At 39.2% G+C, this 22963-nt stretch overlaps 1 protein-coding gene across 9 annotated transcripts in view; it reads left to right on the top strand.

Annotated features, from left to right (window-relative positions):
- jmjd1cb (jumonji domain containing 1Cb) overlaps window positions 1-22963 on the top strand; it is a 251954-nt gene that overhangs the window by 134485 nt on the left and 94506 nt on the right. For 8 of the 9 annotated variants that reach the window (XM_069900764.1, XM_069900771.1, XM_069900765.1 and 5 more), the window contains 3 exons: window positions 16310-16415; window positions 18304-18428; window positions 18835-18978. In XM_069900764.1, the coding sequence (XP_069756865.1) occupies window positions 16310-16415; window positions 18304-18428; window positions 18835-18978 (375 nt within the window). Of the gene's footprint in view, window positions 1-2714; window positions 2735-16309; window positions 16416-18303; window positions 18429-18834; window positions 18979-22963 lie in introns of those variants that run through there. The other variant, XM_069900770.1, reaches the window with a different exon arrangement.

Raw genomic sequence — 22963 nt, 5'->3', positions numbered from 1 at the left:
GGGCTTGAAGGGAGAATTTTGCATTGCTTTCAGCCAGAGGTGATTACAGTAAAATCCCTATTATCTGGCACTTACAGAGATCATGGATTTAAATTCAAACTCAGGTCATTATGCTGTCACAGTGTTGTGCTAACCATTACACTAACAGTGCCACTGTCATAATTAACCCCCTCCCCCAAGTTTACCTATAAAGCCTTACTATTCTATTTAATACTAATAAAAATAAAGACTTTTACTAGGCAGGGATAAGGAGACACTTTGGGAGAGTCGCCTCAGCAGTGAGCGGCATTGACCCGCTCTTCATCTTGGTGTACCAGTCAGGCCTTCGACGCAGCCCAACTCACCTCCACGCCAGTGACTGGTCAGGCTCTTGGCCCAGCCTGACTCCCTTCCACGCCAGTGTCCCAATCAGGCTCTTAGCGCAACCCTATTTGCCATGCCAGTATATGTTTTGTTGCCTCCTTACCTGGTCATTTTCTAGCTATTATAAAATTGTAATTGTGAACTTCTTTGTAATTATGAACTTTTTAACTGTATCTCTTTTGAATCATAAAATGACAAACAATAATTCAATCATAATGAGATATAAAACTGAAATGAATGTGCATCACAGATTCATCATATTTGGCTAACTCTTTGGATCTGATTTTGTTCAAATGAAGACCAGGGGATTTTTCAAAATTACAGTATTTTTATTTTATTTTCTCCAGTGAATTTGAAGTTTTGCAGAGATGGTGGATTTTTCAAATGCCTTGCAAAGAATAAAAGGGGAGGGAATCATTGCTGACCTGTTAATCATAAATTTTGTGGCTTATCTAAGGTCTTGACTTTTAAAATATCCTTTTGCTTACTTAATCTCTTTTCTCTTCTCCATCCCACTGTACCAAACTTCTCTTGCCCACCATCCCCATAAGAAAGGGATGACGGAATTTAATAATAGCAGCAGGAGGTTTTAAATATCTAACATAGTTTGTTCGTAAAATATTTGCGATGTCAAAGTAGATTTTTCAGCCTACTGAGTCTTGATTTCTCTTTCATACATCATTTATCAAGAGGAAGATGGGCACAGGTAAGAAAACTAGACATTAATGAAGGGGAGCGAAGAATCAAAAGAAGTTATTGGATTATCACTCTCTTTAGTTGGTTGTGAAAATTTTCTTGGTAGAGGTGAATTTAAATTGGAGATTCTGAATTTGCTTTTGCTTGATATTGTTAAAAATTATGGTACTGAGTGGCGAAAAAAACACACATTTGACATGTAGCAACATAATTTAGCACTAGACTTCAGAATTTGGTTAAGATGTAATTAAGAATTGACACCAAAGTTGTATTTGAATTTTACTGTTCATTTTATTTGTCTTGTATGTTCCTCGAAATGTTGAAGGGTAATGCACAGAATAAAAAAATTATTTGGTTTTGAGTGCTGGGGATTAACAGTAGTGAAACAATGTAATGTGTTGGATTTATGATATAGATTTTTTACTCTAGTTTATAAAGGAACAGTTAAGTCAAAAAGGCAACTTGGTTTAAAATTAGGCCTGTTGCAGATATTTGAAATTGTATTATTTGCAAAAGAAATTGACATAGAATCATAGAATTGAATCTATCAGCTCTTGGTAGAAATTGTGTTTTCCATTCTTTTACTCATGTTAAGTGCATATACTATTATTTTTAAATGTTTATCTAATTCCTCATGAGAACCATAAACTGAATCCACCTCATTTTGAGGCATTGGATTTCAGAATATCACTGCTCATGCTATTAATCTTTTTTTTTCCCCCTTTAATAACTTAACATCTTTATTCATAACCCTTGACCATTTTGCAGTTTCTGCATGGTGTTTCGATTAATTTATCTTATCTAAACCGATCACAGTCTTGTATGCTTCTGGCAACTTTCTCAAGCTTCTTTGCTTTTGTTGGAATAATCTCAGATTTACCTTCGTAATTGAAATCATTGTGGCAACCCAAACCACTCATTTTTCTACATCCTTTCTTGGGCCTTCAGATCTGGTGACTATAATTAAATTCAATATTTTGGTTGTAGCTTAATTAATATTTTACAAATTTAATTGCAGCCTGACTTCTATATGCTTTATTCATTGCTTTCTCATCCTACCTTCATTGATTTCTGTAAATGTTCAGGTCTCCCCCATTCCTGCACCCAAAATTTACTTGCATTAAATTTTACCCACCCATTCCATCAGCTTATCTTGGTCTTCATTACTCTCCAAGCTTTGAGTTGTCTACAAATCCAGAAATTTGGCCCTGCGTACCTATATCTAAGTAATTAATGTATATCAGCAATATCAGTGCTCCCAATTCTGATCCTAAAGAAATACATAAAACTGAACTTGGGTAGTGCATATGAGGTGATGGAGTTCGGGGTATAATCAAATGGCTATCCTGCAACCCATTCCCATTTCAATTCCCATTCCCATACTGATATGTCCATAACTCTATTTCAGATAGTTCTAGATATGTCTACAATATTGTAAAATTACATTCATACACTAACTGCAATTGTGACTATTTATTCTCTCTATATTTATTTTTTCTCTTGTGAAATATACATTTTGTATGTGTATTTTACATACCTCTATAGTTATAGTATCCAAGGATTAGAGTACATTCATACATTTCACTTAGCACATGACAATAAACTGTCATCTCATCCATTCTTGTCGTTCTCAGCAACCAAAGTAAGGCCAAAGTTAGAAGAACAATTCCTCATGGTATGAACATTGAATTTTTTTTTTTGTTTTTAGGTAACCTTCATCCTGTGTTCCATACTCTTGCTGATACACCTCTCCCAATTTTGTTCTTCTATTACCTCTCCTCATTGTCCATTGCACATTTTAATCTCTCTCCCCATCCTCCTAATTCCATCCACCTACTGCCATATATTTAATCCACTGGATCCCATTTTCCATCTGCTCTTCATCTCTCCTTTAAAGTTTCCCATTATCACCTTATCAGAATCCATTATTGGTACCCTTTTTGTTATTGCTCTCCTGGTGTTGTCTCTGCCTTCAGCTTCTTTCTCTCTCTTTCCCATCTAGCTCCATCTGCCCTTGATCCTTCACTCCTCCTCGGTCCACCTGTTGCCTTATCGCCCCTTTCTTACTCCTTGTCTTCCTGCATTATACCAGCCATTTTCTCTCTCCATACTCAGTGGTCTTGACCTGAATTGTCAACAATTCTTTTCTCCCCAGATACTGCTCATTGAGTTCCTCCAGTAGTATGTTTTTGGCTCCAATTTTAAGCATTTGCAGTTTCTTGTCTCTTTTAATGTTGCTTGAAACTACAGAGCACAGATCATGTAACTGTTCTCAGCAGCTATACCACTGCGTTCTTGTTGTGAAGATTGCAAGCCTTCAATTCTGAGTGCATCTGTGCACCTTTTTTTGACCCCTATTGATATTCTGTCATAGATATAGAATTACTGTAGGTTATATAAAATTTTTCCAAATATTATCGGTTCAATGTCAGTATTATTATGTGCCTCCGAAAAATGACAGTGTGACACCCTATGTTACAATGGGCTGGGATTCCTCCTATAATATGAAATTTGTGTGTGAGAGCACCAGGATTGGAAACTGTTAAATTTCAAAATATGGCAGGAATAGACAGAGTAGGTTTTATGGCAGCCTTGCTGACATCTTATGATTTAAGAATGACATGGTGCTCCTATGACTTGTTTGGGGCCAAGATATGGACTAGTCATAAGACAATTAAGACATTGGAGCAGCCTATTGAGTCTATTTAGCCTATTGCCCTGCCAATTAATTATGAGCTGATTCATTTTCCCACTCAGCTCCACTGCCTGACCTTCTCAGAACCTTTGATGCCGTGGCTAATCAAGAACCTATCAATCTCTATCGTAAATACACCAAATGGCCTCATCCCCATAACCGTCTGTGGCAACAAATTCCACAGATTCACTCTGTTCAAAGTGAACGCCATTCAATCCTGAAGCTGTGCTCTCTTGTCCTAGACTCTCCCACCATAGGAAACAACCTTTCTGCATCTTCTCTGTTTATGTCTTTCAACATTCGAAATGTTTCAATGAGATTTCCCCTTCATTTTCCTAAATTCTCAAGAGTACAGGACAAGAAATGTAAAACATTCCTCCTATGAAATATAGAAAATAGGTGCAGGAGTAGGCCATTTGGTCCTTCAAGCTGACACTGCCATTCATTTTTATCATGGCTGATCATCTACTCAGTACCCAGTACCTGCCTTCTCACCCTACCCCTGATCCCCTTAGCCACAAGGGCCAAATCTAACATTCTCTTAAATATAGATAAAGAACTGGCTTCAACTACTTCCTGTGGCAAAGAATTCCACAGACTCGCCACTCTCTGAGAGAATTTTTTTTTCTTATCTCTGTCCTCCTTATCCTTAAACTGCGTCCCCTGGTTGTGGTTTTCCCCAACATCAGGAACAACCTTCCTGCATCTAGCCTGTCTAATCCCTTAAGAATTTTATATATTTCTATAAGATCCCCCCCTCAATCTTCTAAATTCCAGCCAGTATAAGCCTAGTCGATCAAGCCTTTCTTTGCATTTAAGTCCTGCCATCCCTGGTATCAATCCAGTTAATCTTCTTTGCATTCCCTCTAGGGCAGTGGTTCCCAACCTTTTTTATGCCCCGCACCTCTAAAAATTTTTAATATGTTCTCGCACCCCTTAAAGTAATAATTTATTTAAGAATAAAGGTGAAGGTGACCAAAACAAATTTGTATAATCAATTTTTAATCATATAAACAAAAATGAAACATATGGAAAAGAAAAAATATTATAACAAATTAAAAGTAGCATAAACCCTACAAAAAAATTAAATTTTCACCCATGCATGAAATTTCTTTAAAAAAATTGAAGAACTAATGTTCAAATGTTCATAAGCCAATTTTAATTTAATGACTCTTTTGTTCCTGTTTATTGCTTAAGAGTCTTTCAAAATGTGGCACTTTGTTGCTGATAGTAGTCCACACGTCTGCCTGTGCACCCAAGCGATTTCTAGGTTTTGTCTTGATTGACAAAAGAGCACTAAAATAAGTATGTTGTCGCGAATGGGATGAGCACAGTTGGTGCTTTTTCACAAAGTCTTGGAAACATGTCCATTGCCGAACACCAATATTGTTCCAAAGTTTGGCTTTCAAACTGGATTTCAAGAACATGATTTGTGCGCAGTTCAATAAGATCTTCCTTCAGCTCTTCATCATCCGACATATTATTCAAATTGAAGGAATATGGGTTTATAAAAAAAACTGAAATGTTATCTTGCACCCCTGATTGGGAAACCCTGCTCTAGGGCAAGGATGTCTTTCCTCGGATAAAACTGTATATAACCCTGACCAAGGTCCTGTACAGCTGCAGTAGAACCTCTTTGCTCCTGTCCTTGAATCCTCATGAGCCTCCTCTGAACCCTCTCCAATTTCAGCACATCCTTTCTTAAATGAGGAACCCAAACTGTCCACAATACCCCAAGTGAGGTCTCACCAGTGCCTTATAAAGCTCCAACATCACATCCCTGTTCTTGTTTTCCATTCCTCTTGATATGAATGCCAGCATTGCATTTGCCTTCTTCACCACTGACTCAACATGGAAGTTTACCTTCAGATTCTCCTGCATGAGGACCCCTAGGTCCCTTTGCATCTTGGTATTTTCAATTTTCTCCTCATTAAAAACACATTCTGTCCATTTATTTTTTTTCTGGCAAAATGTATGTCCTTACACTTTCTGACATTACATTTCATTTGACACTTTGCAGTCTCCTGATTTGTTGAAGTTCTTTTGCAGCATCCCCATTTTGTCAACACTACATGCTCCTCCACCTACCTTCATATCATCTGTAAATTTGGCCACAAAGCCATTCATTCCATAATCCATATCATTAATAAACAACATTAAAGGAAGCGTCCTCAATACCGACCCCTGTGGAACACCACAAATAAATGATAGCCAACCAGAATGTGATCTTTGAATTCCAACTCTCTGCTTCCTGCCAATTATTAATTTTACCACGCTAGTGTGTTTCCTGTTATACCATGGGCTCTTGTAAAGTAGTCTCAGGTGCATCACATTGACAAAAGCCTTCTGAAAATTCAAAAACACAACATCCACTGCATCTCCCCTATTCAACCTGCTTGTCATTTCTTCAAAGAATTCCAATAGGTTTGTCAAGCAAGATTTTCCATGAAGGAAAACATGCTGGTCTATCTTATCATGTGCCTCCAAGTACTCTGTCACCTCATCCTTGACAATCTACTCCAACATCTTCCCAATTACTGACATCAGGCTAATGGGTTTATAATTTATTTTCTGCTGCCTCCCTCCCTTCTTGAATAGGAGGATAATATCTGTGATTTTTACAGTGCTCTAGGACTATTGTTTCCTGAAAGATCATTACCAATGCCTCCACAGTCTCATTGGCTACTTCCGTCAGAACCTGAGGATATAATCCATCTGGGAGACTTGTCCACTCTTAGACCATTCAGATTTCTGAGCACCTTCTCCCTTGAAATATTAACTGTACTCACTTCCATGTAGATAGCTCAAGGTGTGGCCAGTCAGTTTTTAACTAACTAGTTCTGTAAATGAAAAAAAAGCCATGTTTATTGAAAGCAAAATAGAGCCAATATTTCAGGCCAAAGATGGTAATCAGAACTAGGAAGGAGAGATTAGAAGCTTGTTACATGTAGTGGAAGGGAAATAATCTGGTTGGATAAACATGGGGGTAAGCTAAACATAGTTATCTGGTCATTGAGTGAATGGGGGCAGTTAAAGAAAGTGAGCATAAAAGCCATAGATCAGAAAGATATGCCCAGCTCGATGGGTGGACATGTCCTCCACTTCTCGATGCAAAAAGTGTCAGTAAGGAAAACAAAAACAAGCTGAGCCGATGTTGCAGTGGATAACTGATACAGACAGAATCTGTAAACTCAGGTTATTTGTTCTTTTATTCCTTTGAGAGTGGAAAGTGCAAGATGTACCCAATTATATCTGGCAGGTGTGTCTTCCTGCTCTGCATTTCAGATCTTCAAGTCTTTTTCTATGTTCCTGCTCTTCCCCTGTTTTCATCAATTCACTGATTAGATAACTTTGTTTTACCATTTATCCCTATGGTCATTCCAGTTTTACCCTATCAGAGATTATCTCCCTTCTTCCATCCTCCATGTAACGTAACAAATGTCTTTTGTCTCCTTGCCAATTTAGATAGGATCCTTGCACTGAAATGTTAACATTGTTTCTCTTCACACAGATGCTGCCTTGTCCTGCTGAGTATTTCTAACTTTTTCTGTTTTATGCCATATTTTCAGCATCTGTAGATTATTTTTGATATTTTCGATAATACTGCTTGATCTCAGTCTACAAGGTTTGCAGATGACACCCCATAGTTTTCCAGATCTTCAACAATGATAATTCAGTTCAGCAGGAAAAGAGAATGCTTGGTGGCATGATGTCAGGATAATAACCTCTCCCTTGATGTCAGGAAAACAAAAGAATTCAGATTTCAACTTATTTAATTTTGGTGGAGTAAGGTACAGCTGATGCAAAAAATTATATTACACCAGCCTATATTGCTAGTGCTGTCCCGACATAGGTCAGACCAGCAAAATGGATCAATTTCTACCTAAATCAGATTCTCTCTCTCTTGACTTATCTAGCCCTTGTTTAGAGGCTTCAACCTGAAGTAAGAAATATATATTTTGAGATCAATTTCTTTGTGATCCCCTTTCAAACTGGAGTCTCTATTTCAGTACATTGTGGTAAGCCCAGTGCTGGACCTAATTTATCGCTTAAATAAGATCTTAACTGAAGATAGCAGAAAAAGGATGCATTTAAAACTTCAAATTTACTCCGGATTTGTTCAAATGCTCTAAATTATCCCTGCTCAAAACAATCTTCGATATATTTGGTCCCACTCTGGGACCAAGTTTCTAAAATGTTATTATTAATTGTTAACAGAATTAATTTATTTTGAGCTGGGGCTGTATTGGGTGAGAGGCCTCCCCTTATCTTGGTGGATAAATTCCGCTAACAGTTCGATAGCCAGGACAAAAAGGGCTAGATATAATGGACAACCTTGTCTACTCGATCTGGACAATATTTGAGGGAGGTGGACAAATTAGAAAAGGAGCCTCAAAAATTAAATGAAATTTGAATTATCCAATTTACGTTTTTGATGCAGTCAAGATATAGGGACCTTTTTGCATTCGATTGGGTCATGCCCTAAGGTGAGATCTTCTGGGAAGATTTGGGGAATCTCCTGGAACAAATTCATGGAATTCAATACCCTCAGGTGCCAGAATTGTATGGGAGCAATGGCCATCTTCCTTACCCATAATCCCCTATGTCGTGGGATCCGCTTATCATCCAATTGCACAAATACAACTCAACTAAACAGTATTCTCCAGTCCTCAGCGCAAGACACTGCATGCGTGCATACAGACATAGTGCACATGCAGACAAACAAAATATATGCACTGTAGATATATACAAATAATGAAATAAATGAATATTATTGTTAAATAGTTAGTTGAGTCACAGACGGTTTGTATGAGCAGTTCATCAGCTGCCTGTGGGAAGAAACTGTTTCTCACCCTGGTGAGTCTGCTCTGATACTCTTGTACCTCTTTCCCAATGGGAGTAGCTGGAAGGTGCTGTGTGTGGGGTGTTAGGGGTCTCACTAATTTTTGTGAGCCCTCTTTAGAATGATCCTGCTAAATTCTATTGATAGGGGAGAGGGGTGGGAGAGACCTCAGTGATCCTCTGTTCCACTTTTATGGTCCTGTTGATTGACCTCTAATCTAATGCTCTGTAGCATACTGTGATGCAGCCTGCCAGGATGCTCTTGATACACCGCCTGTAGAAAGTTGACAAAATGGTGGCCTTGTCCACCTCAGTCTTTTCAGGAAGTCAGTCACTGTTGGGCTGTCCTGACAAGTGAGGAGATGTTGTGTGCCAGGATAGGTCAATCCTTATGTGGACACCGAGGAACTTGGTGTTCTCCACACTCTCCACTACCGAGCCATTAACGTCGAATGGAAGGTGGTCATCCCTGTCCTACTGAAGTCCACAAATATTGCCTCAGTCTTGTCCACATTAAGACTTGAGTTGTTACTTGGCACCATTTCTCATCGTTGTTGTTGATAGGGCAACTACTGTTGTGCCATCTGCAAACTTGATGTCTCTATTGGAGCTGTATCTGGCGATGCAGTCAGGGATCAGTAGTGCGAACAAGAGCGGATTGAGAACACAGCCCTGAGATGCACCAGTGCTCAATGTGATGGTGCTTGATGTTCTGCTGCCAACCTGGACAGACTGGTCTTTCCATTAGAAAGTCCAGAATCAAGTTACAAAGAGGGGTGTTGAGTCCCAATGAGGATGGCTTCTCCAACCTCTGAGGTATAATTATATTAAAAACTGAGCTGTCAATAAACAGCAAGCTGGCATGTGAGTCATCATTCTCCAGGGGGGAAAGGATGAAGCAGAGGGATAAGGCTAGAGCATAATCAGTGGAACTGTTCTGTCACTAGGCAAATTGAAATGGTTCCATTGTCTCGAAGCATTTCATTATGGTGGAGGTCAGTGCCACTGGGCGGTAGTCATTGAGGCCTCTTTCTGTCACCCTCTTTGGTACCGATATGATGCTGGCTAATTGTAACCGGCAGGGACAATTGACTGCTGCAGTGATGTGTTGAAGATAACTGTCAGGACCTCTGTCAGTTGGTCTGCACAGTACCCAACCAGGTATGTTGTCTGGTCCCACTGCCTTGTTGGGTTCACCTTGCATTAGTCTAGGAAGCAAATAAATCTGGCTTTTCTATTGAGAATTATAAGCTAGCTAGGATGGAACTTAAGAAGGAACTGAGGTAGGCATTTTGGGCTTGTTTTATTTCACTTAAATTCATAATATCCAAGCTAACTCAACTCAGGTTCTGCCTTCCTTGTAGGTTCATGAATTTGGGCTAAATTTGTTAAATTATACATACCAAATTTTGTCTTTCTGCAGAAAACCCAGACAATAAGGTTGCACACTTTATATCTGACCCACCTTTGTCAGAGTAGATCAATTCTAATGTCAAGTTATGAGAGTTGAGACTCCATAATGACATAATAATTGGAAAATACATAATAGATGAAGAACTTACCACAATAACATCAGATGCAACCCTGAGATTCATTTTCCTGTGGGCCAGGCAAAATTACCACATATTGGTAGTGCAAAAATACTACACGTGTAAACATATTTTAAAAATGTAGACAATTGACCATTGCAATACAGAGAAACAATAACATGCAAAGTAAGAGTCCTTAAATGAGTCCATGATTGAGTTTGTTGATGAGGATCTGATGGTGGAGGGGTAGCAGCTGTTCCTGTACCTGGTGATGTAAGTCATCTAGCACCTGTACCTCTTTCCTGATGGTAGCAGAGAGACTGGGTGATGTGGATCCTTGATGTTTGCTGCTGCTCTCTGAGAGCAGCGTTCCCTGTAGATGCTTTTGATGGTGGAGAGGGTTTTGCCTGTGATGTCTTGGGCTGTGTCCACTACCTTTTGCAGGGCTTTAATGCTCAGGGATGCAGTCGGTCATCATATTTTGCACCGTACATTTGCAGAAATTTGCCAGGGTTTCTGATGTCACACCAAACCCCCGCAGACTCCTGAGGAAGTAGAGGTGCTGACGTGCTTTCTTCATGATGCCATTAGTGTGTTGGGTCCAGGAAAGATCCTCCGAGTAGTGACTCCCAAGAACTTAAATTTGCTCACCCTTTCCACCTCTGATTCCCCCAAAGATCACTGGATCGTACACCTCTGGTTTTCCCACCCTGAAGTCAACAATCCGCTCCATTTTATTGACGATGAGTGTGAGGTTGTTGTTGGTGCACCATGCAGTCAAGTTTTCAATTTCCCTCCTGTATGCTGACTCATTGCCCCCTTTTTATACAACCCACCACCATGGTATTATCAGTGAATTTGTTGATTGTGTTGTCGAACTGAGCCACACAGTGATAGGTGTACAGTGAATAGAGCAGCCCTGTGATGCTTTCGTACTGATGGGGACTGTGGAGGAAATGTTCCTACCAATCCTCTCTGATTGTGGTCTGGAGGTGAAGAAATCCATGATCCAATTGCATCCAGTTCAAGGTCTTGGAATTTGCTGATCAATTTTGAGGCGATAATGGTGTTGAATCCTGAACTTCAGTCGATGAAGAGCATCTTTGCTGTCTAGGTGCTCCATGGCTTTGTGTAGAGTCAGTGAGATGGCATCCAGCATTGACTTGTTGTGGAAACCCCTGAACGATTTGGTGGGGACACACTCGTCCACAGCTGTTTTATAAATCTGCAACTGTGGTGTGAATAAAATACTGTCAGATAAAGCGTTACATTGTGCAAGGATCGATGTTCAAATTAAACATATAATAAATAGGCAGAAATTTTACACAGAAATAAACTTTATTAGTAAACTGAAGAAGAGCTGCAGGTGCTAGAATTGTGGAGCAAAAAAAAACTGCTGGAGGAGCCCAAGTGTGTCGAGCAGCATTTGTGGGGAGAAAGAAATAGTTGATGTTTCAGGTCAAGATCTGCATCAGGGCTAGGTGTGTAAAAAAAGGAGAGGAAGAGGCAGTAACTGACAAGTGACAGGTAGAATTCAGGTGAGGAGGAAGAGATGGGCAGATGGAGCCAGGTTGCCTTCTAATCAGATTCCAAAATTTGGCAACCTTTTGACTTCTAATTGCCTCTTCCTCCTGGGCACCATTAGCCTCATGGTATGAACATTAACTTCTCCTATTTTAAGTAAACCCTACCCCCCATCTGATTCCACTGTTCCCATCTCATCTTTATCTACTTATTTTTTTCTTTCTCTAACTTCCTCAACCCTAATGGTCTGTCTCTCTACCTCTCACATCACCTCATAACTTCTAGACTCCATCACCTCTGGGCAGCTCCTTCCTCTTGATTATGTGCAATTTTAACAAATGCATATTAGCCTTAATTAAAGGTTCACACCTGAAATTTTAACAATTTTTACTTATGAATGCTCTCGGACCTGCTGAGTTCCACCAACAATTATTTGTTTGCTCAATATTCCAGCACTTGCACCCACCTGGCAGCCCTTGTGCTCGTGCTCCTGCCTGGCTCTGGTAGCTGTGGTGCTCCTACTCAGTTTTAGTAACCTTTGCTTTTCATCTTTGCTCCAAGTTCTTCTCTGTTTTGCCCCACCTGGTTCCATCTGTCCCTTTTTTTCCTTCTACCCCTTTCCCCTCTTCTGAATCTTCCATCACCACTTTGAAGAGTGTCTCAACCAGAAACTTCAACTCTTCTTGCTCTAGATTCTACCATCCACAGTCTCCTGAGATGAAACATGACCTGACAGTTATCTAAAAAAATGTAAATTTTGTGCAGGAATAGCAGTGTGCATGTATATTTGAACATAGTTTAAGTTCAACTTCAAAAGCTGAGAATAATCAAACATAGTTAACATTTCCTTTTTAGGGAGAGATTTTATCTGATTAATTTGAATGAATAGTTAACAAAGCATCAGCTAGGTTGATGTTACCTATTGGACTTCACTGAGGTTATGAATCAAGATTGATCCAAAATGTTAGGATCCATGGGAAGTTGGCAAATTAGGTCCAAAATTAGCTTGGTAATAGGAAGCAGAGAGTGACCAGGTCTGTTGTCCAATTGTGTTCAATTCAGGTCTGTGCTGAAACATTTAATAATTTGAATATGAATGCGGGAGGTATGATTAATTTTGCAGATGTCACAAGAACTGGTTGTGGTATTGCTAGTGAGGAGGATACTTTTAGGCTGTAGGATGTAATATGGACAGAGCATTGGCAGATGGAATAAACCATATATTTTGGTGTGCAAGTTGACCCCCATTTTTCAGCCTCATTATAAGCCTCATATCCAATGTTTAAGGATTTCTGATTTGTTTCAGATATCCTCATTTATCAAAATTAAAAAAAAAAAATTGGATAAATGAGAATTTCAGAGAATCTGATTTGGGTTGATTGGAGTTGCACTGTATTAGCATAGTTAAGATTCACCAATTTGAAAAATAAACAGAAGAAATATTTCAGTGTAACAATTGTTTTAAATGGGAGTGACACAGATTTTGTACTGATCGTCTCAACTATACAACTTTAATGAATGGTTGGACAAAAAGATTGAGTTGAATATGTTCAAATTTTCTCTGTGAAAAAGCAAATTATTCAGAGGATGTGGAGGCATGCATTAAACTAATGGGCAAGAGGATAGCAGATAGGGATTATTCTGTTAAAATTATGTTATTCTGATTGTGGAAATAACAGAATATATTTCTAAACAGTGAGAAACTACTGAATAATGTTGATATACAGAGGAATCTTGTGCTACTTCAATAAAGGCATCAGGTAAATGTTCTAGTATCGCAAATTAAGTGCTGGGAAGGCATCAGGTAAATGTTCTTGTATCGCAAATTAGGTGCTGGGAAGGCATCAGGTAAATGTTCTAGTATTGCAAATTAGGTACTGGGAAGGCATCCAGTAAATGTTCTTGTATCGCAAATTAGGTGCTGGGAAGGCATCAGGTAAATGTTCTAGTATCGCAAATTAGGTACTGGGAAGGCATCAGGTAAATGTTCTTGTATCGCAAATTTGGTGCTGGGAAGGCATCCGGTAAATGTTCTAGTATCGCAAATTAGGTGCTGGGAAGGCATCAGGTAAATGTTCTTGTATCGCAAATTAGGTGCTGGGAAGGCATCCGGTAAATGTTCTAGTATCGCAAATTAGGTACTGGGAAGGCATCCGGTAAATGTTCTAGTATAGCAAATTAGGTGCTGGGAAGGCATCAGGTAAATGTTCCAGTATAGCAAATTAGGTGCTGGGAAGCTATGATGACTTCTTTTTAAAGGGGGTTTGAAGTGCATGAGAAAGCCTTGATAAAATTGTGTAATATTTTGATGCAAGCAAAAGAATAATGAGAAATGAGATTCTGAGGAGTAGATGGTAAGAAGGTATTTTTCCTCAAGCTAAATAATCTCGCACTGCACAACTTTGTCTCAGGATAAGAGTTGAGATAAGAAATTTCTGAATTCAATGATTTCCATTTTGGAATTTGCTCCTCGATAAACTTTCAGCTCCAGCTGGTGTTCAGCTTGAGACTGGAGGTTGACGTATTCTCTTGGGCACTTGGAAATCAGTTATGGGAATTGGATAGGAAAATAGATGAAATGTAAGACCAGCCATGATCTTACTGAATAACATAGTAAGATTGAGAAGGTGTTTAGTCTTGCATTTACTTCTTAAGTATATTTGGATACACATCCACCTCATGATATTGCTCAGAATGGGACACAATTCCAAATGGAGTCTGAAGTTTTAGGAGGATAAAATTTAAATGACAAATAATGTTTCTCTTGTTTTCTATGCATCTAATAAAGTCAAGGATTGGTGTGTTTTATAACATCCTCAAATTATTCTACTAATTTCAAAGAACCATTGTACATTTCTGCAGTTCCTCCCATGCCTCCTCCCTTTATTTCAACCATCCCTTCAAAATTAATCGTTTCTTTTGTCTCTGAGGGAGAATATGAGAGGATGATAAAAATTATTTATATTCAGCTGACAACATTTTCCATACTGCAAGAGTAACCATGGATCTCGGATCATGGAAGAGAATTGGAAAAATATTAGCTGTCAATGGATCATTGTCAAACTTAATGAGATACTGACAAGTGACCTGGATTGCACCCCAATATATCTGGGCTTAATACCACCCCTTGGAACATAGTATTTCTCAACCGAAATGTATTTTCAGGGTGGCCATGCAGATGTTGAAGTCTTGAATTAATTAGGTAATCTACAGTTGAGAATTTGCACTTCATCACTGGACTGCCACAATAGATTTGGTTAGAACACTTCAACAGGATCTGAGAGCCCATTCATTAAAATTGGAATTGTAAGACTGAGAAGAAAAATGAAATAAAATAAATCACATAGTTAATCTTTTAAATTATTTAATGTTTCCATGTTTTTATTTGATAGATTTGAAACATTTTTAAGCATCCAATATGTTGGATAAATTATTTTTCGGATAACTGATTGTTTTTTTTAAAAAAACAGCCCAGTAGCAACAGCAAATCACTTGTATCAATGTTTAAACAATAAGGGAAGGCTTTTTAAGCCTTAAAATAATGTTTAATTCTCACCAAAAAAATACTGGCCACAATGCCACCACCAATCATCGAAACCTCCCAATCGCCGCCATCAGTCCCCGACATGTCCCCACCGCTGCCGCTGATCCCTGGGGAGGCTTCCTAGCCTGGTGGATCATTCATCTGAACTCCCAATCCTCCCCTAGCCCTAAGCGCAGGCACACAAAGAGTCTGGTGTGCGTATGCACGGCTGGTATTTCAAAATAGGCAATACCTTAGAGCTTTGACAATAATCCCAGCTTTGGATTAATTTTATGCATCCACCAAGTCTAAATACTCTCCAAGTTGGAAGGTTTTAGTTAAAGAAAATTTGCTGATGAACAGGGTTCTAAGTTTCTTTTGCACGAATCGCAAAAAAGTAAGCAGGCAGGCTCAGCAAGTGTTTCGGAAGGATAAAAACATAAAGGTCTTTATTGCAAGTGCATTGGATTAAGAAATAAAGAGAAGCAAGGTTGCAGTTGTTCTGGGTGGATCAACCATGATCAGATTGAATGCAAGTTGAAGGCTTGATTGAACTCAATGTCGGGCAGTCCTTGAGTATCAACCAGGAAGCTAACATTTGAATCTTAAGTTAATATAATTGATAAAATCAGAAGATTTTAGAACAGTACAGTATTTTTGTTTCACTTTCTCATTTCACTCCCCTCCGCCCCCACCCCCACACGCCCCCAATTCCTCTCTGTGGCTGGAACTATGTGAATCCTATTCCATTTGGCACATTCTTGTAAGTTGAAAAGAGAAATGACTCTTGATTGAAATCTTTGTCCTACAAATTTGAAATCTCGGTGTCGTTTGATAAGTGTTGGGTTCCATTGCTGACTCTTTGAAGGATTCCAATATCCTGCTATTACATCTCGTCACAAAATATTTAAACATTTTTTTTACTGTTGGAATATAAATGATCAGAAACCACTTCAAGCACCATTAGTGCAGACCCGTTAAAGAAATTAAGCATGCATAAAAGTAATGGGTTAAATGTCTTTAGATAGATCTATGGTTGAGAAGTATGTAGGATTTTCTATGAGTAATGCTTGCTCAGTATTAATGCAGTTCTACTGAAATTTTCAAAGTAACAAAAGCCTTGTTATTTTTAAAAAGGATGACGTAGACAGTCTGAGCCCAGTTCTCAGGGACAACCCCCCGCTTCATGAAGAAGTGAAAGCCTGGGTTAAAGAACAAAAAGTTCAGGAAATTTTTATGCAAGGTATTTTGTGTTTTTCTTATGGTCTTGTTGTAGCGTTATAAAAATCGAAAGCATTTTCTGTTTCATGATTTCAGCACTGAAGGGGCCCTATCATCTCTGGATTGGCTCTTTGTTGGAATGATACACTCCCCTGTACCCCCTTAAACTCTTGCCATTTATTTTCTTTTATTTATCCTGCTCCTTTTTGATTGCTATATTTGAATCTGCTTCCACTATACTCAGCAGTGCATTCCACTTGTATTTTTTAAAAACTCTTGTCACTTCTACTGTGACCATTCTACATCCATGAGTTCTTGACCCATCATCCAGTGAGAACAGTTGCCCTCTAATCACGCCTGTTCCAGGCAAACCCAGCTTCGGCAGTCTATCCACAAAATAATAGCCCCTCATCCTGGAATCATTTTAAGAAATTTAATCTGTAAAGCCTTCATATCATTTCTAAAAAATGACACTTAAAAACTTCAGTTGTTGCTGAATCAGCATTTTATAAAAATGAATCATGATTTTTTAAAAATCCTATTACTCTATTTATAAAGTGGACGATTCTGTATTTTCTCTCCATGGCCTGTCACTTTCAAATGAATTGTGTACACATACTTCCAATCTCTGTGTTCTTTGTGTGCACTTTTTATTGTATATTTTCTTGATCTTTCTTCCAACATGTAATTCTTCATATTTCTTTGTATTAAACTTTATTTGCCATTTCCACATTATTAATACTGACTTCAATGTGTAATTCATGCCGCTTGGAGAAATTCTAATTTGTACTCCCAGTTTCCTATTGGCAGTTTTCTATCTACACAGTAATGTCCCCTTTTATTTAAAGGCTTTCAATCTTGATGAAAGAACAAAAGCCCATATTTAGCACAGCAACTGCATTTCCCTCCTAAATCATCTGTTACTTTGATTTGAAAAAACCCTGTCATTAGATGCACATGCTTACCTTATTGAACAATTCTATGTTAACTTTCTTTAATCAGTCACACTTGTTTCTGTCCCTTATTTATTGTTTTTTTTTACTCCAATGCCCTTCTAATCTCATACCATTTTTATTCAATGAGGATGTAATGATTACAGTTTTCCACTGCTAAGCACCACTCCTGATATTTGGGAAGTTATGGCCATAGCTTCTACAATTTCCTCCCTTCCTTTCGTCAGCAACCAAATCCTCTCTGGAGCAGGTTATTTATTCACTTCCAAGTTCAGCTAGTTTGGTACCTTCACTGATAATGTTGTTTTTATACAGTCACCAATAGCATTTTTGTCTTTGGAGAAGAGTGCTATTGTGTGTTGATTCCCTTGCACCCTTCTTAGTCTCCGATCAGCCTTGCTTCTCTTCTCGCACCCTTTCCTGTTTGCATGCATAAAGACTATTTTTTGGGTTACCCTGTCTGTTTATTGTGAATCTCATGTTCTCTTTTCATTTCTCATTTCCTTTATTAGTTTATTTCTGAATGTCTTACAACCTGTCATCAGCTGTTTTTTGCTCCAGTTTTATCTTTTTGGTCATCCAGGCAGCCTGGTCTTAACTTTGGCTGCTTTCTCCCTTAAAGAAAGTTTCTTAGCACTGGTTGAAACATATCCGCAATTGTTCAATAACAGTGTTGTTGGCTGAACTTTGATTCCTATTTAACCAGTCCAGATTTGTTCTCATCTCATTGAAATTGGTCCTTCTGCTATACATTTTTTTAAATCTTGGAGCCGTTCACTTCCATATCACGCTAAATTATGTTATGAGGACTGTTTCCTCAATTCTAATGCTCAAATATCAGAATAATTTTAAAAAAAGTAAATTATTTTACAATAAATTATTCAACTCTTATGAAGCAGCCATTTTCTTCATATGATGCAATTACCAGTTGCTCAATTTGTGTTTTGCACCTTACAGGTCCCTATTCATTGAACGGCTATAGAGTACGAGTATACAGGCAAGATTCTGCCACCCAGTGGTTCACTGGTATCATTACTTACCACGATCTTTTAAGTCGCACTATGGTCGTGATGAATGACCAGGTAATAAGATCTGAGGAAATACTTATTAGGGCTGCATGAACTTGTTCAGATTTAATTTTTCAATAGAAAATTAACAAATGTTCAATCCTTAGCCTTGAATTCTTTAATGAATGTTTTGTTTTCCATCTTAAGGTAGGTGAAAATTCATATTATACAGTAGTTCATTTTTCCTGGTGCAAGAATACTTCGCTTACCTTAGCGAAGTGGCATTTTTGGGCATTCAGATATGAACCATAGTGGAATACAAGAGTCACATGAATACCATTCAGCAGTCTTTGGAGGATAGGAAATGTGTAAAGATTTTCAATGCTATATTTATTCAATGCAGTGTTTAATATACAAACAGTAAGTGTAATTTTTAAATGCACATTATAAATGCTCTCCTGCTTTTGTGAACAAACCATAGGTGCTAGAACCACAGAATGTCGATCCTTCTATGGTACAAATGACTTTTTTGGATGATGTTGTTCATTCTCTGCTGAAAGGTGAAAATGTCGGCATCACATCAAGACGAAGGTCTCGCTCTAATCAAAACAATTCAGCAGTTCATGTGAGTTTTTTTTGGAATCTTATTTCATCTAAATGCTAATGGAACCTATATTTCAAGGCAAAGAATCTAATTTATTTAATCAATGCTTGTTTCTATTTTTGTTTAAATAAAGCATAATAGACAGGTATCTGGAGGCAGCTGGAAACCAGCCATATGATTAATTTGTTCAAATTCTATTACATTAGCAGTTTGAACTTCCCCACATCTTAACATCAAAGTGAATGCACGATTTACAGAGATTTTCATTTATGAGCGAGCATTGACACACCTGAATTTGATGAGCAATGAAGTATATACTTCTGCACCTGGAGCAAGCCAGTTGTCCTCCACAGAACAGCTAGCTAGTTATCAGTGCATTCTGGCCAATGTCCATTATCAAGCTAAATTAGAAATAAATTATTTAAAGTACAATCTTTTTATTCCATACATATTTCATATTCTACAGGCATTAATTTATAGATATTTATTAATGGCACACTTTTGTTGCCCATACACAGATAAGGTTCTTTAAATTAATTGGCCAATAAAGAAATGTTTCATCTCGCAAGTTATTCATATCCAACCCCACTTTTGAAACCCACCTTGAGATTATCTGTGCAAACTTATTTTCCACAGTTCGTCCCTGCCCTTAAAAAGAACACATCAAATGGCAACACATACGGAAATGCAGGTTTTGCTTAAAATCTGGAAATTCTGGTCTTTTATTCAATAAACAGTATTGAGTTTGGACAATCTGAGCTCATATTGCCTTCCAGGGATGTCCAAATATCAACAGATTTACCATCACTCAATGTTGCAGGTAGGTGGGTAATTACATGGTAATTTAGACCAGGTCCTATGGCCCATGTATCTCCCAAACATCTCTCAGGCACCTCCTCTTACCTACCCCTCCCATAGGACTCCACTCCAACACCATCTCCAACCTCATCACCTCTGGTCACCTCCCTCCCATGGCTGCCAACCTCATTGTCTCTTATCTCTGCACTGCTCGTTTGTACCTTCTACCCAAGATACACAAACCCAACCATCTGGGTAACCTATTGTTTCGACTTGCTCTTGCCCCACTGAACTAGTTTAGTCTTACCTTGACTCCATCTTTTCTCCGCAGACCAATTCCTCCCCACCTACATCTGTGATACCTCACATGCCCTCCATCTCTTCAATGACTTCAGATTCTCTGAACTGGACTGCCTCATCTTCACAGTGGTTGTCCAATCTCCTTATACCGCCATACCCCATACAAAAGGTCTTAAAACACCGCTTCTTTCTGGATCAGAGACCTAACCACCCTCCTCCACCTAGCAGAACTTGTCCTCACTCTAAACAATTTCTCCTTTAATTCGTCTCACTTCCTCCAAATCAAACGAGTAGCCATGGGTACCTGCATGGGTCCCAGCTATGCCTGCCAGTTTATGGGCTTTGTGGAGCAATCCATGCTGCAAGCCTACACAGGCAAGACCCGTCAACTCTTCCTCCAGTATATTGATGACTATATCGGGGCTGCCTCATGCACCTGCGATGAGCTTGTCAACTTCATTCACTTCACAGCCAACTTCCACCCTGATCTCTAACTCACCTAAGTCTCCCATCTCTTTCAACACTTTCTCCTTCTTGGATCTCTCTGTCTCCATCTCGGGAGACAAGCTTTCCACCGACATTTATTACAAACCCACCAACTCCCACAACTACGTTGACTACATTTCCTCACTCCTTGTCTCCTGCAAGGATTCTAACCCCTCTCTTAATCCCCTCTCTTAACGTCTCTGACTCCGCCGCATCTTTTCGCAAGATGAGGTCTTTGAGTCCAGATCTTCCAAAATTCCTGCCATCTTCTACCAACATCACCCCAGCCCTCACCCATATCTCCTCCATTTTCCACTCATCTGCCCTGGCTCCCTCTTCCCCCCGTCGCAACAAACACAGAATCTCCCTTATTCTCACCTATCACTCCACCAGATTCTGCATCCAGCACATTATTCTCTGGAATTTCTGGCACTTACAGCAAGATCCCACTACCACACACATTTTCCCTCTCTGCCTTCCGTACGGATTGGTCCCTCCATGATTCCCTTGTGCACTCATCCCTTCCCACCAATCGCCACTGTGGCACCTTCCCATGTGGCCACAGGAGGTGCCACACTGATAGCCAAACCTTCCTAACCATGGACCAGGGCCTCAAATATGCCTTTCAAATGAAGCAACACTTCACTTGTGTACAGTATCCACAGGATTGATTTACTTCATCCAGTACCCCATTTGTGGCCTTCTCTACATCAGAGAGACTGGATGCAGATTGGGAGATCACCTTCGCTCCTTCTGCACGAGTGACAGAGACCTCCCAATAGCCAACCATTTCAGTTCTGTGTCACACTCCCATATTCACATGTCTGTCTATCACCTTATGTACCATCCCACAAGACCACCTGTAAATTGGAGGGACACTGCCTGATTTTCCGTCTGGGCAGTCTCCAGCCAGATGGCATTTACATCGACTTTTCCAGTTTCTGCTAACCTGCTCATCTCTTCCCCCCTCACTTCCCCCTCCCCCTTCACCTTCCCACTTCCAGCTCTCCTCCCCCTTCCCCCCCCCCCCGCCGTTCACCTAGCCTCCCTTGTCCCTTCACTCGTGGCTGTCCCTTCCCTCCCGGCTGTCCCTTTCCTCCCCTCCCCCCCCCACATTCTTTTGTTCAGATGCCTGCTGACATTTTTCCATATCTTGATGAAGGGCTCAATCCTGAAACATCAGTCATGTATTTTTAACTTTGCTATATAAAGGACACTGTTTGACTTGCTGAGTTTTTCCAGGATTGTGTTTTTACTTCAACCATGGTGTCTAGAGATTTTCATGTTTTACTTCTTATCTGCCAAACATGATGCCTACATTAAAACTTTTCTAGTATGTTTCCCTCTATCCCCTGCATGTTCATATGTCTTTCTGGAAGCCTCTTAAACACAGCTATTGTATCTGCTCCCACCAGATACACTTTCACTCCTGGTAACCTGTTCCACCCATGTCCTTTAAATTTCCAACCCCACTCCTAACTTTAAATGCATGTCCTCTTGTATTGACATTTATATCCTGGGGGAAAAAATACTCTGACTGTTTACCCTATCAGTGCCCCTCATAATTTTATAAACTTCTTTCAGGTCTCCCCTCAGCCCAGATTCATCCAATCTCCTCCTATAGCTCATAACCGCTCATGCAAGCAACATTCTGGTACCTCAGTATCCTTTCTGAAGTCTCCACATAATTCTTATAATGGGGCAACCAGAATTGCACACAATATTCCTAACCAACTTTTGATTTAGTTACATCACTTCCTTATTATTACATTCAATGCTCAGCCCAAAGATGGAAAGCATATCATACACCTTCTTTACCATTCTATCCACTTTCAAGGAACTATGGATCTGAACACCTAGATCTGCATATCAATGCTTTTAAGAGTCCTAGCATTAATTGTATACTTTCCCTTACAATTTACATTTCAAATTGTAACATCTCAAACACCATCTGCCATTTCTCTGACCATATCTGTCACTGATCCATATCCTGCTGTATGTTTTGATAGGCTTACACTATCCACGACTCCACTAATCTTCTGTGCCATTTGCAGATTTACGAATTCTTCCACCTACATTTTCATCCAAGTGGTGTGTCACAAATTTATCACAATATATATTACAAATAATAGAGGTCCCAACACCATTCCCGGCAGAAAACCACTGGCCTTGGGCTTCCAGCCAGAATAGCACCCTTCCACCATTACCCTCTGCCAGCCAATTCAGAATCCAAACTATCAATTCCCCTTGAATCCTGGGGATCTATACCTTCTGGATCAACCAATATTATGACTGACCATGTCAAATCACATAGACAAAATCCACTGCTCTAACCTCATCAGCAGCTTTTGTCACCTTTTTCTTTTTACCTGCTTTAATTCAGTCAGTTTAAAATACTTATTTATAATTGTGATCTTTTTTT

Source organism: Narcine bancroftii, chromosome 10 (assembly GCF_036971445.1).
Source record: "Narcine bancroftii isolate sNarBan1 chromosome 10, sNarBan1.hap1, whole genome shotgun sequence".
Lineage (NCBI taxonomy): Eukaryota > Metazoa > Chordata > Chondrichthyes > Torpediniformes > Narcinidae > Narcine > Narcine bancroftii.
The sequence above is the reverse complement of the archived record's forward strand: the minus strand, read 5'-3'. Positions and strand labels throughout refer to the sequence as shown.